Consider the following 14,530-nt stretch of genomic DNA (forward strand, 5'->3'; position numbering starts at 1 on the left):
TAATAGGGGGATAAAAGTCTCCAGGCCCCAATGACTTCATCCCCCCCACCCAAAAAAAAAGAAAAGTGTTTTGAGAGCCAGAGTGAGGGGAGTTGCTCTATGGTTCCTGTTGGCCTTCTCCCAGCCTGCACTGCTCTAAACCAGGGTCTGCACAGAGAGCTTTGGAGGTTGCTTCTGTTTCCATGGTAACCTCTAGGAAAGGCTGGTGGTTGTGACTAAAGGCAGCTCCCTCATTTCATCTCTGTAAACAAAAAGTGTATAAGATGCCACGTCAGCATGAAGACCATATACCCAACTATTGAAAATTCATGTGTGACTGTTAGTTTAAGAGGAATACACACTCTTTTAAACAATAGGGCAAATACACAATATTCCTATTAGAATCAAAGTCAGTATCATCATAATTACAGATTTGTGTTTTTGGTGACACTTTACAATATCATATGGACTGCCTGTTTGAAGAGATGGAGGCTTTGTAAATTGTGTGCTCCCTGCTAACTGTGCTGACAGATGATAAATCAACACACACTTGTTGCTCCCAGCTTTGTGCGACTCCTACTTTCTGTTGCATTTTATGCCCCATTAAGCCAGATTATAAATCTACCATCTGATTGTACTACTGGGGTCTCCGACAAGGGAGAAAAACAGCCATTTTAAAGCTTTTAAGAGCATATGAAGACTTAAATTATTGCACACAATGCACATAAGAAAAAAAACAAGATTGCATCTTTGCATTTATGTATACTATATATGGCTTACGTGGAGTTAGTTGCTGTTTATTTAATGGATGTTTCCTATGAGCCATCTTGCAACATATGTATAGTTTCTTCATATTTACAATATACTTATATTTATAGACTTATATTTATATACTTATATTTATATATAGTCTTTAAGGAGCTGTTTACTGTCTTAACATTGTTGTTATGTAGTTTATCAAGTAAAGTTTCCTTTAACAGCCTTGTCACAATGTTGAACATATGAGAATGTTATTTCATTTGGTTTGATTTGTAAAAGGCCTAAAGTGCAATAAACAGGTCACACTAAAGCAAATCAACAAACAATGGGGTGCGGAACAGAACTGAAACATTAGCTGTCAGCTAACGAAGATGAAACGCACACAAATAGAAACACTGAGGCATGGGGGAAAATAACTCCAGCTACCGTGGCAGGTGTCAGTAGGAATCAGTCGATGTTACTGCGATGAGACTGGAGGTGCTGTCTGATTCAGAGCGAGACAGCAATCATTTAGGCAGGGCTGTTCTGACAGTCTGCTCAGTGTGAAGGGACAGGGCCTTGTTATTAATACTCTGTAGCCCTGGGGCGTTAATAGAGAAACTATGGTTAGCTCCTTCAGTCTCAGTGTTTGGTTTGATGCTTCAATAACCCATTGGGATCCTAACAGTGTACCAGAGGATTTTAAGAGGCTTATTCCCTGAACCAGCATAAAGTGTGTCACTGACTGGTGGTCTGACTGGTCTCGCGGTCCACCCAGCTTGAGTTTTTTTCAAGCACAGTTGCCTTCTCTCAAACACCCCTGGTTTGTTGCTAAGCAACCTTAAACGCCAGTGGGTGGACCTGCACGTCACTATTTAGTTACTGGGTTATAGCATGAGGCATCCTTCGGTTTGTGAAAAACATAACCACGTCATTTCTAAAGGTGTTGCTGTACGAGCTTTGTGCCCTGGTTGACATTCCGAAGGGACCGCTCTTTGGGCATTGTTGTTTTTAGGCTGAAGTCACACAAAGGCTTTTTTGAAACTGTAAAAAGTTTTAAAGCAATGTGGAGAGCACAGGTGCAGCCAGTCCTTCGTCTTTCTGAAAGAAAGAGTGACAGTTTAGAGACTAGACTGCCCGCAAAGGTGCAAATGAGTGCTAATTGCAGCGCTGGTGGTTGTGTGATGTGGCCAGCTGTCCAGTAGAAAGAGGGCTGAGACCTCATTTCATGCAGGGCACCCAACAGCCACCAGATGGAAGTGACGTTCAATCATGAGCTGGAATCAGACTGGGGACCTGTGAAGGGAAAGGCAAGATGAGGCCCTTCTCTTAGCACTGAACAAAACACATCCTGCATTGACTGCTTGCAAGATTAGCCAGGGAGTCAATACTAATCCAGTAATTTGGGATTGTTTTCAGCTATACAAAGAATTAGCTAAAAGACTTGTTTAGAACTTGCACACGCATGCACTCCTATTCTCATCAGCATCTCGAGCGGCATTATAGCACTAGATACGTCAAGGTAAATATTCACTTTTTAGATTTTCAGATGTCGCGATTTTCCACTGTAGTGAATCATTTTCATTGAATTTTTCAAAAGCTTTTATGTTTAGTATTTTGACATTAATGATGCACTAGTCTATCAATGAGCATCAAATGTAATCCTTTGTGTTATTTAAGAATCCACTGGTAATGTTATTGTGTGCATGCAGGAGACAAAGTGTTTTTGTGCATTTTGTTTTTGAAAAGCAGAATGGGTGGATGTTAATATTATAGTAAAAACTGGGGAAATGAAGATTCACTTGAGTTCGCAACGTGTTATATTTTTCAAACGGTTAGCAAGCTGCTAAAAATATACAAAGCCAAACTGCAGTCAAAGAAATAAGAAATGTGCTTAAAAATACATTTGTCTCAACATGTACCCTATCTTGCTGTTTTAGAACTATGGCCTTGAGACAGAGAACCTGCGAACACTCTCCCACAAGCTCAATGCCTCGGCCAAGAACCTGCAGAACTTCATCACAGGCCGGCGGAGGAGCGGGCACTATGACGGCAGGGCCTCCCGACGGCTGCCTAACGACTTCTTGACCTCCGTGGTTGACCTCATTGGTGCTGCCAAGAACCTCCTGGCCTGGCTGGACAGGTAAGCCTTGAGCACAGCAGTGATGGAGGGGGCTGGTGGTAGACAAGGGCAGGGGGGCCTAGAGGTTGGAGGTCAGGATTTGGAGGCCCTAGTGTTGCCTTGTGGTGAAAGCCAAGGCCTTAGAAACAGTGTGACCTCGTGGTTACAGCTATGCAGTGGAAGGCATTCTAGCTGGCTGGGAGACAGCATGGCCTAGTGGTTAGAGTTGAGGTACAGGGATTCAGTGTGGCCTAGTGGTTAGAGCACAGGTCTGGGAGGGTCTATGATCTATGAATTAAAGTAAAGGACTAGGATACATTGGGCCATATTTTCAAAGCGTTTACTCCAGTCTTTAATTAACTCCTAAAAAACGCCATGATGTTACATGATTCTTTCTCGTTTAAAAAAAAATAGGAGTTAAGTAAAGAATGGAGGAAAAGCTTTGGAAATATGGCCCAATGTGGCTTGTTGGTGAGAGCAGTGGGACTGGGAAGCAGTGTGTCTTAAGAACTGGTAGGCAGTACAGAGTGTAGAGATGAGGACTGAAAAGAAGTGGGGACATTACAGGGCAGTTCAGTTTACATGTCTAAGACAAAGTTAGTCAAAAAGAGTTGACTGTAGGGGATGGATGACTGATATTTTTAGCATGCCCACTTAGATTAATTAGTCCATTAGGGACATTAAGGATGGTATATAATGCAGCTCTTGTTGAAACAACGATGGATGGGGTCATCTAAAAAGCTGTTTGTTTCTCTCTGCCAGGTCTCCATTTGTAAGCGTGACAGAGTATTCAGTGCTGAAAAACCATATTGTTCAACTCTGCCTGGAATTAACAACCATAGTGCAACAGGTAGGTTCAAGCCTTCCATTTATTTTTCCGATCAGTCATCTGCCACACAGTGGAGTCACACTGTAAGTGATCGCTGGAGACTGATGTTTTATTGATATTCAGTAGGGAGTTTAAACATGGACTTTACAGGTCGCTAACAGGTCACCAATCTTTAGTCCTCTAGGTCCCTGGTTAGCCACAATATTCCAATTTCTTATTGATTAAATAAATAACATTGTTACAATAATAATATAAAATGTTGCCCTTTTGCATCAGAACTGTATTTGTACAAAATGAGTTCTGCTTTGCAGAATGATTTTAGTGTGAACAACAGAACTATTAGAAACAATGGTCCCCTGATCAGCTACAGGCAACCAGTAAGGCAATTCAGTTTCTAAAATGCCTGTTGCTGCAAAAGAAAAAGAAGAATGAAACCTGGTGCAGTTATTGTCAGATTAAGAGGGATTCATGTGAATAAATTCTCTGTGCTCCAAAGAGCTACAGCTTCCCAAAGCTTCGCTATGTTGAGCACACCTTCTTAAGGGCGTGTGGTTACTGAACATTGGCGGTATTTAAAGAATAATACTTGATTTTCTGTGGCATAAATATTTATTTAATATGTAATAAATAGGGGTGTTGGTGTGTATCGCCCATCAGACTTTGCAATTTTGTTCTCATATTCTGTTGAATATGTTTAAGAATCTGCAACAAATATTCAAGGCATAAAAAACATCTATGTAAAACACAAAAATAACTTGACATTTTCATATGATATATTTCATTAAAGTTACATTTTCTATGTAACTGAACTACAATTTATGCATGTTTGCATATCAATTACATGCTATTAATATCAAGCAAAATAAACTGTAGCATTCAAATAATTATTCTTATCATTAGCAGTAGTATTATTAGTGGTAGATTCATTAATATTGTTATTTGTTTAGTTATTTTTGTGTGTGTGTGTGTTTTCAGGGTTTCGTACATTTTAGTACAGTTAAATAAAGCTACACAAAAAATATAAAACATATATGAAAGTAAAATGGAATTAATTACAAGAAAGAAAGAAAGATGGACACTAAACATCTGCTTTCAGTAAAATACAGTTAAAATGTTTTGTAAGGTTTACACAGCATGAGTTATATGATGGGTACCTCACGTTACTACAGTTCAGGGTGCTGGGTCGCCTGCTCTACAGCACTGGTCCCGGAGAGATTACAGCCTGCCACACACTCCCACATGAAGCCAGGATACAGGGTCTAAGCTTGTAGCAAGTTGCACTTTCTGTTGTAATAACAGAGCAATGCTGCGGTTTGCCAGAAGAGGAGTGAAATCTGCAAAGGGAATGGAGAATTTGCGATGTGCCTTTATGTTCCACCTTCATGCTCAATTATTTTGATAACACAAACGCTTTGATGTTGCTTCACATTCATCCAGAAAAGAATTTGGCTACAACAGAAAAGCATTTTCATTCCGCGGCCTTGCATATCATGGCCTAAGGCACAACACATTTTTTCCATACAGCGCACTTTACATCCTGCCTGAGTACCAAATGCTAGCGGTTCTGCTCTTTACACAGACGTGAAACCAGAGGAGCCAGACTCTAGATGCCTTTGATGATCTGAAATCATTGACCACTCCCAGGGAGTTACATTCCACATTCCTCTCTGAAACCCTTCCTTCGTTAGGGGAAGATAATATACAGTTAGCAATAATATCAAAAAGGTATTGCTTAGAAAATGAAAGTCCAAACCACCTGAGAGAACCTCTTGCTACAGTAACAAACAACATGGGAATTGCTTGTTCTGGCTTTGCAGTGGGTGACTTCCTCAGCTAATCTGGCAAAGCATTATAAAGAAAGGGATTCCTGCTCTGTACATTTATTACATAAAAGAGCAGCCATTTAGAAACCTGTTTCCTCGCTCTAAAGACCGACACACTACCAAATGAACTATTTAATTATGTATTATTACAGATTCACGTTGGAGAGACGCTGTTAAAACATCTCATTTCTTGGAACATGATGTCATCATCTATTGTGGGAATGGGCACATTTTTGTATTGGAAATATTCTGTATTAGAAATGAGGTTAAATAGTGTCCTCAAACTAGACAGATCCACTCACTGACAGCAAGAGAGGGGATTTTGAGTGGAAGCCAGTCACAGTAGAAACCAAAAGGGCAACACAGCAGACAATTCTCTCGTGCAAATGCAGACGAATGTTCATCAATAAATGCAGGGCCACTGATAAAGAGAATAGACTTGAAATCAGGAAACAAGAGAGTATGTACAGTATTAATGATGTCAGTGCCAGGATGCTTAGTTGGCTTGATGTTTAAGGGACTTGTAGTTGCAACACCCTGCTGGTTGGTTGACTTTTTTCCCTGGAAAAAAGTGCAGTATGCATTGGCATTCTTAGTCATTGAACCATTCCACAAGGAGCATTATTATTATTATTATTATTATTATTATTATTATTATTATTATTATTATTATTATTATTATTATTAATTGTATTTTTCAAATTTCTCAAGAACTTATCCTACTAATACAAGGCAATATGATTACAGTTTTCATAATCAGTCATTTCAAGCAGAAGTTGAAGAATCTTTTAGATATTATAAATGCATTCATTTAACATTAATTCAAGCTAACCTGCATGTTTCCCTTCTCTGTCTGGCATGCATTTTGAATGTTAAAAGAATTCTTTTGACATCAAAAGGAATAATCCAGTTTCAATACATGTATGGAATAAATCTTGAAGAAATGCTCTATGAATAAGACATTAAATCTCTATCAGGGCCTTCGCTGTACCCCTTGACTGAATTGCTGGCTCATACAGTAAATCTGTGGTTGATGTTCAGCTGTCCATTAAACTGCGTACCATGTGTCTTTGAAAGTGTGTCCTAATGCTTGTTACCACTGCCCCACCAAGCACATTGCTGTAAGCAGCATGGTGATTCATACAGGCTTATCCTGAATTTAAAATGAATGACTAAAATACTCTTGTTTCTTTCAGGATTGCACTGTGTATGAGACAGAAAACAAGATCCTCCACGTGGTAAGTTCCTGTCCGTACTCTGTATCATCAAATGCATTCTGAAAGGTCTTTGTGTGTTCACCATGTAGAGCGTGACAGACCAAGGCACAGTCCGACTGGAAGTATCAGTGCATAAGACTCCACTGTGAATGAGGAGCACATAAATATGTCACATCTACTTCAAAAAGGTTCCAGCTGCAAAATAACATTGAAACAGGACCCAGTTGGGACTTTGGGTCAGATTTATGAACCAAAATCCAATCTGCACCATTAAAAAAATAAATAAATAAATAAAAACAGCTCAGAAGTTGTCTCTTACTCGTTTGGTATCATTAACCGTACGATTTGTTTAAATTACTCACTGGCCATAAATATAGATACGTTGGTCCTGTATATCAAGCTTGACAGACTGGAACCACATATTGTTGTTCACAAAGAAATACAGCATGTGTTTACGCAAGTCTTTACATGTGTCCGTTTAAGCGTTTAAGCATGTGTGTGTGTGCGTGTGTGTTTGTCTTTTGTAAATGTTCTTTCAGGGGTCACTTGATTTCTTCTATAAATAAATATTAGCATAACATGTTTGGAATTCATGCAGGGTAGCATTTAACCTCACAGAGGACATGGTCTATAGAGATATAAATAAAATATGACTTCAGTGAAAAGGGAATTGTATTGCAGTGTACACGTACATTGCACCCAGGGTTTGAAGTGCACAAATAAGACATTGGACTGAAAGTGCAGGGTTGAGTGTGTGTTGAATCCCACTGCAGGTACTTGTGTGTAAGAACGCCTTTTGCTTTTCAGAGAATCCAGCTCCTTCTCACCACGCAGAGTCGTGCAGCTTGTTCTCGGAAGCACATCGAATGGGCGAATGGGTTATTTATTAGAGCGAGTCCACATATTTCTTAAAAACAGCACTTTTAAGCTCTTCTGTTGGCAGTTAGTGTTCAATAATGCAAAACCTTGCTGCTGCTTCTCCATCCCTCGGGGTGACTGCCTTCAGCAGTCAGATGACGGTGTGTGTGTGTGTGTGTGTGTGTGTGTGTGTGTGTGTGTGTGTGTGTGTGTGTGTGTGTGTGTGTGTGTGTTTGTGTGTGTGTGCGTGTGTGTGCATGTGTGCATGTGTGCACACGTAGAGTGTGGTTAATACTTTGCTTTAGAAAATCTGAGAATCACAAATGAAATAAATACAGTCCTGTTATTACCGATTATCTAATAATCTCTAGAGAGAAAGGCATTCCTTTTTAAAAAGATTTTTCTATTATAAAATAAGACCTTTTTCTTGTATCACCGTACGTGTGATTTCTGAAAGCATTTCAGATTATCCTTAAAAGCAAAGAACTCAGAGCTGGTTTCTCGTAACAAGTTCGCCTGATCTCCAACAATTTTATCTTTTGGTTTATGGTTAATATTATTGGTTGCAAAGCAAGCTTTATTATAAATTGCACCTCAATCTAAAACTACTAGTCACCTGCCTGCTCCTACAATTCCAATGCTGACCCGTCATCGCTGAAGGATTTCTTTTTTAATAGGGATGTTAATAGTTTAAACATTTAAACGTTTTCCAAGTGTCAGAAATATGCACGTCACATATAAATGTCAGCTTAGTGTTTATACAGTAGTGCAAGAGCATTTATTCCAAGTCCTTTATGCATACACATTAATGTTTTACGCATGTAGTATTCCTGCACGCATTACTATTGTTGTGCATCATAAAAAAGGCAACAGCACTCTAAATGGATAGTTTGTCTGATTGTGAACTCTAATACATAAAAAATATAATGGAAAATTCACATGCCACATTTTTTATGATATTATCCACTGAATTTAACAAAACCTGCAAAGTTCACTAGAAATAAGACCCTCACAATGGGTGTTATCGTCAGTCATCTTGGGAAGATTAAGAGAACAAGGGTCTTTAGAAGAGCTTTGCTGCTGTAACTTCAAAGGGTACTACGGATAACCCCCGATGTACATGATCTTAGACCCCGAGGGTGACATTTATAGGATGTGCTATTGCTATTAGAGGGTGCAGCCTTCTTATTTTTTAGAAAAGGTAGTTTAACTAATGAAGCACTACCCCCTCAGTACTCGTGCTGTTGTCGATCCAGCTTGCTCACTCGTGTGTTCAGTTCATTAGCTGTTGTTCGTAGTGATTGACGCATTCACATGTCACAAGCCTCCAGTCTGCTTGTCATTCCTTATAGATGAGCAACGTGGCTCTTGATTCCATTGATCTTGTCATTAGAGCCTCTCCAGCTGAAATATATTTCCAGTATTTAAAAAAAAAAATGTCTTCAGTCTCCAAAAATAATAACAATCTTTATACCTCTTCTATTAAATTACATTCTATAAGGCCATATATAAATAAGATTTTAATACAATGCTTTTTAGCTCTCAAACAGCAGTTTCGGTGCAATTTAACTGTTGTTATAGTTCCGTCAATGAGCATCATGAAGTAGAATATCCTCTTAATGTACTGTATTAAGAGGCAGTATTTTTATGAAGCCTGACTTTAAGATGTCTACATACAAACTGTGCCGAGGAACTAGCAATCAGTTTGAATCGGGCTGAATACTCTGCTGTGTTTCATGATCTTAACAAAACCAAAACCTTTTGATTAGAAATAATAACGAAACATGTCTGACCAAAGAGAACACTTCTTTACACTCCCATTCGATACAGTGCTTTTGCTATATTTTAATATACTTCCCTATACCAGTATAGTTTTTTTATAGTGAAATTAATCAGCCTACTGTATATATTAATATCATCTAACCCTTTCAGTATTGTTTCAAAAGGGAGTGAGCAGAAATACTGACAATAAGCAATAAAAGACTAGAGTCTAATATATTAAAAGAGTGCTAATATATTAAATACAGTACGTCTGTTTGCTATCATAGGATATTAAAAAGGTATGCTATGAAATATGATAATATCCTTTTAACAAGGAAATGATCTGAGAGTGTATTCAAGCAGGTCTCTTGTGTCTAAACCCCAATGTCTTTCTGTGCCTCTAACCCAGCCCCTCTTCTCATCCTCGCAGTGTAAAACCCTGTCTGGAATCTGTGACCACATCATCTCCCTCTCCTCTGATTCACTCGTCTCTCAGTCTGCTCACCTGGAGGTCGTCCATCTCACCAACATCATGCCCAGCGATGGCCTGGTAAGTACGGTCCAGCTGGCTCTAAATACCTTCTTCCCATTGGAGTTTTCCAAATAAGATCCACAACTTTGGAACGTACAGTAAAAAGATCAGTTATACAAATTGATTTAAAATACAAGCAAAACCTTAAGGAAACTTGATGTCAGCGACATTTCAAACCAATTTTCACCATGTTAATAGCTGAAGCAACAATACCTGAACAATCTTGATATGAGCTACTTAGTGAAAATTGCCCCTTACAACAAGTTGCCTGAAAGCTGGCTAGTGTTACATGGTCTTAATGGTTAGAGAGTAGAGACGGAATGGTCTTACTATGAAAGACTGGCCAGGCAGTGTGTTTTTAGAAACAGGAACGTGTGGAAGATTTAAGGTGGCTGTTGGATTCAGATTTATGGTGCTCTGGGAGACATGCAGGACAGGCCCCTGTCAGAGTGGTGGAGCGGGATCACCTTGGTAGAAGCTGGTGACGTGCCTTCTTGCATGAGAGCTTATCTGGGATTGATTAGCCAGGGGACTGGGCAAGGGGACTGTCAGAGCAGCTAGAATAAATCAATATTCCACCAGTGAGGCGCAGATGAAATACAGGCAGCCACCCTGTTTACCTACGACAAGGGCATCTACACACATACACCCAGCCAGGACTGTGACAGGTCTTTCCTATCTAGAAGGTTAAAATCTCTGAGAAATTATGATCTTCCAGTGGATTAGGGCCCCGCTACCCTGCGTGTGGAAGAGCAGTTTATCATCTTTACCCTTGGTTTCCAGACAGCTCTCTTTATTCATCTTTGCTAAAGGACGCTCCGAGGTTTCGTTTGTGTGTTTCTGTTTTCAAAATGATTTCCCAGCTGAGATGCAGCATTTTGTTTCCTCGCCGTTGTGGAAGTTCTGCCTAGAAGAGCAGCTAGATACGAGCAAAGATCAAGTGACATTCCCAAGGTTGTGCAGGGCTACAGCTGTGAATCTGCTTTTAATATAGCAAACGCTTACATTTTTTGTGTACATGGTTGGTTCCAGTTCAATGAATGAATATCCGCACACGGTACAATGTTGTACAATAAGGCGTGATGTTATACCCAGACACGTGCTTTAAATAACCCTGTTATTATACATCACTTCCCACTAGATTGAAATAGAAAGGCTTCCTCCTGTCCTTTCTTCCTGCACTCAGACCCTTTAGTAGTCATAAGATGTGTAATTAGAATCTGTCGCTGTTCTAAAACCAAGCATTTCAACTGAATAATATCACACTTGACCTGCAGGGAAATGATCTGCTTCAGTGGTTGAAGAAATGAAGAAAAATCTCTGTTCATACAGTTGTTTTGTTATTTTGAGTGGTATAATTGATCTTATATCGTGCTCTATAAAGCACTAGGGTAGCAGAAAATGTGTAATTAAAATGAAAAGTGCCTCCCTCTGACCCCAGTGTGTTGCCCATCCTGCAGACAGTACCCTCCCTCTGAAACACTATGCTGCCCTCCTTCAATCCTGGAGAAAACACTGCTAAGAAAACTCCCATGAACTTGCATGTGCAAGTCTCTTTATAATCCGTCCCAGTGGTTAAGATTTCAAAGATGGGATCACCAACCTTTGAGTCCCTTATGATATATTTAGTAGACCACATTGCTTTCCAGAAATATAGAAACATACAGACATGCTGTTTTCATTTTCGCGATTATAAAAAAATCCTAGCATGGATTCAGGCTCAGGGGGAGAAATCCAATGTTGTCGATCCTTTTCAAGGATCCAATGCAACGTCAGAAAGCTCTGGTGAAACTGTCAGAAGATACAAGCTTTTACACAACCTGCTCTTAACTGGCGGGTTTGCTGCATTGCTGCTGGGAGCTTGCTGTGTAAACTCTTCATCTGGACATACAGTAGTGCTGAATGTACAGGCTCGCTCTGCTTCAAGACAAGTCTCCTGATCTACATTGTCCTAATATTTCGCTTCTTACAGTGCCTGTTTACGACTCCCTGTTCTCTGTCATTCTTTGCCGTTGTGTCTGCTTACACCATGCTTATTAAGTATTGCAGCAACATTTGCTTCTGAAAGCCTCCTCAAGTTGGATAATTGGGAATCATTTCAATGTTGCACAGGATTTAGTGTACAATACTTTACCTATGGGCTTCAGTTCACAGTGTAACAGTAATATGCTTCCCCACCTCCCCACAATCAGCCTTGAGGAATTTTTCAGAAGCATTTTTTTCTGGAATAGTTAGAAAGCATGGTAAACAGCGATTAAAGCAGAAATATCAAGAATCATACAGAACACACTTAATAGGATGTTAAATAGGTAAGAAATGTAATATTACATTGTGTAAATGGCATATCCCATTAAATAGACCTGCTTTCAAATTATTGTTCATAAGTACCTGCTGGAACTGTTTATATTATAAATAGGGCTTGAAGATTTCGGGTTTTATTTCTGATCACATGACGTCCCTTTAAACCTATTTTGAGCCAATTCTGTTTCCTAATTAAACTCAGAAAAAGCTGTTAATTACAAAACAATGTCACTTGCTTTTAACTTCATATCTTGACTGAGCCTGATTCTGTTTTTTTTTTTTATTTCAAACAGATTACGTTAATTGCTCATCGCTGATCCTAATTGCATTTCATTCTTGCAGTCACCTAGTTTATTGTTTGTGCTTTTGTTATTTTCACTCGTTTAACAGAGTTGTCCTGACAGATTTTCTTTTCAGCCTAAAATACCCAGTATGGAGTGTACACTGATAGCAAGTCCATCATTTAAAATCTCCTTGATTTTTGTAGCAAAGAAAAAAAAATCTTAAATCTTTAATTAGTAGTTTTCTTTTTATTAGGATGCCGATACAGCTTAACAACTACTAAATAACATTTAAAGGGAGCTAGGAAAATAAAAATTCGAAAAGTTCATGCCCTAATTATAAAGCGGATATGCTCTTAAATATTTGAATTACAATTCATTCAGGCTGCTTTGTCATGCATTTCAGTGTTTCTCTCTTCTCTCTCCCCCCTGGCTTGTAGGGGATGTACATCAAGTCAACATATGATGGGCTACATGTAATCACTGGAACCACCGAAAATGTAAGTTACAGCGACCAAACGTTGTCCCTTAACTATAATCCTTTTGTATGTGTGCACACACAAACTGGCCCCAGGTAAAGAGCCACAACATAGTCCTTACAAAAATGATCTTCAATGGCATTGCAGTGTCATTGTGAAGGGGAAATGGAAGGGTACTGACAGCTTCAGAGGTATGAGCTATTGGTAACACACTGGTGCTTTGTACTGTATATCTGACAGGTGTGTAATGTGAAGCTGTGCATGAAGAAACATTCACTCCACCTTTAGCTAAATACAAACAATACATGCAGTTGCTTATTTGGAAAATTGCAATTGTGGTACCATTTTCTGAAACTGTTGTGAAATATTTTATAAAATGCATTTAGTGCCCCCCTCCCCTCTCCAACCCATAATGACATGTATAATAATTGGTAACACAGTGTGGGTGCCCTGTATAAAATGACATGATATGCAATGGATAACCCTTATTCCCCCCCCCCCCCCCCCCCCACTCCCTATTGCAATAAAGCCCCATCATAGTTCAAGGATCATAGCTGTAGCTGCCTGTGCTGCCTCGCTGTTTACACTGATTAGCTGAAAGCAGGGGCCTTCTGTTGCTATGCAACCCCACTGTTACCTGGGAGACTGACCCCTTTAGCTGTCCGGGAGCTAAGATGGGGTGCCTTTGTTTATGTGGAGCTCTGCACCTGACACCCTGAGTCAGAGCAGACTGCAGGGCCCAGTCTCAAGGATACCCTCATTCCAGAACACTCAGGGAACATTGTCATTCAGGATTTCTTAATGCACACAGCAGCTGACGAATGAGCCAGTGACTGCTGTCATCTTCAAAAGCATCATTTATGAGTGGAGTTGAGCGAAAAACAACTCAGTCTCGGAAGTTACTCAGCTCTCCAGAATTACTGCCCAAATTCATCTAGCTCTTCTCCCTTTCTCCCACATGTTTACTCCACCACTTTTTCCCCTTCTATCCCCCTTCGCCTGAACTTTCAGTTTTACATTCAGATTGACTTAACCCAGGACAAGGTTGTTCAACATGGGATCAGTCAATAATAATAATAATAATAATAATAATAATAATAGATGAGCCCTCTTCAGCCTTCACATCACAGCTGCTTCACCGGGTAGCCTGCTTCACTCTCTTCATTATCCAGTGTTATTAGGCTGACACAAGGCCTGCAATCAGTTCACTGTTGCAATTTGTTTATCCTCTTTATGCTTCTCGTATTCAGCTGGCCTTGACCATGCAAACAGGAAATCCACAGCCCGATCTCATTTGTTTCACAGAAGCATCAAATTAGTCTTTAATTTGGGCTCTTTAATTGGTGGCTCAGTCGTTATTAGGGGCCGGGGATGTGCCAGGGAAATTGCTGACTGTTTGCAAATGACAGCAGCCTGTGTTTTTCTTTTAATTACAGTGCTTTCTGTGCTAAGGGAGGTAGGAGGTTTGTTTCTTTGTTGCTGTTTATTTGCTTAAATCAAACAATACTTTAGCCAAGAGGAAAAGCAAATGAAATGTCTGTGTAAGGGAATCTTGCTACAAAGAGGCCTTGGCCACATGTTGGAGCGAGGGCTAGACGTTCTTCCAACAT

The 14,530-nt window shown here is 39.7% G+C and overlaps 1 protein-coding gene across 4 annotated transcripts in view; it reads left to right on the forward strand.

Moving 5' to 3' along the window:
• The window catches only part of LOC117412451 (connector enhancer of kinase suppressor of ras 2-like), a 111,447-nt gene that overhangs the window by 39,816 nt on the left and 57,101 nt on the right, over positions 1-14,530 (forward strand). For all 4 annotated transcript variants that reach the window (XM_058989293.1, XM_058989294.1, XM_058989295.1 and 1 more), the window contains exons 3-7: positions 2,658-2,860; positions 3,602-3,689; positions 6,688-6,729; positions 9,758-9,877; positions 12,882-12,941. In XM_058989293.1, the coding sequence (XP_058845276.1) occupies positions 2,658-2,860; positions 3,602-3,689; positions 6,688-6,729; positions 9,758-9,877; positions 12,882-12,941 (513 nt within the window). The remainder of the gene's footprint in view (positions 1-2,657; positions 2,861-3,601; positions 3,690-6,687; positions 6,730-9,757; positions 9,878-12,881; positions 12,942-14,530) is intronic.

The sequence above is a fragment of the Acipenser ruthenus genome, chromosome 16, assembly GCF_902713425.1.
Source record: "Acipenser ruthenus chromosome 16, fAciRut3.2 maternal haplotype, whole genome shotgun sequence".
NCBI lineage: Eukaryota > Metazoa > Chordata > Actinopteri > Acipenseriformes > Acipenseridae > Acipenser > Acipenser ruthenus.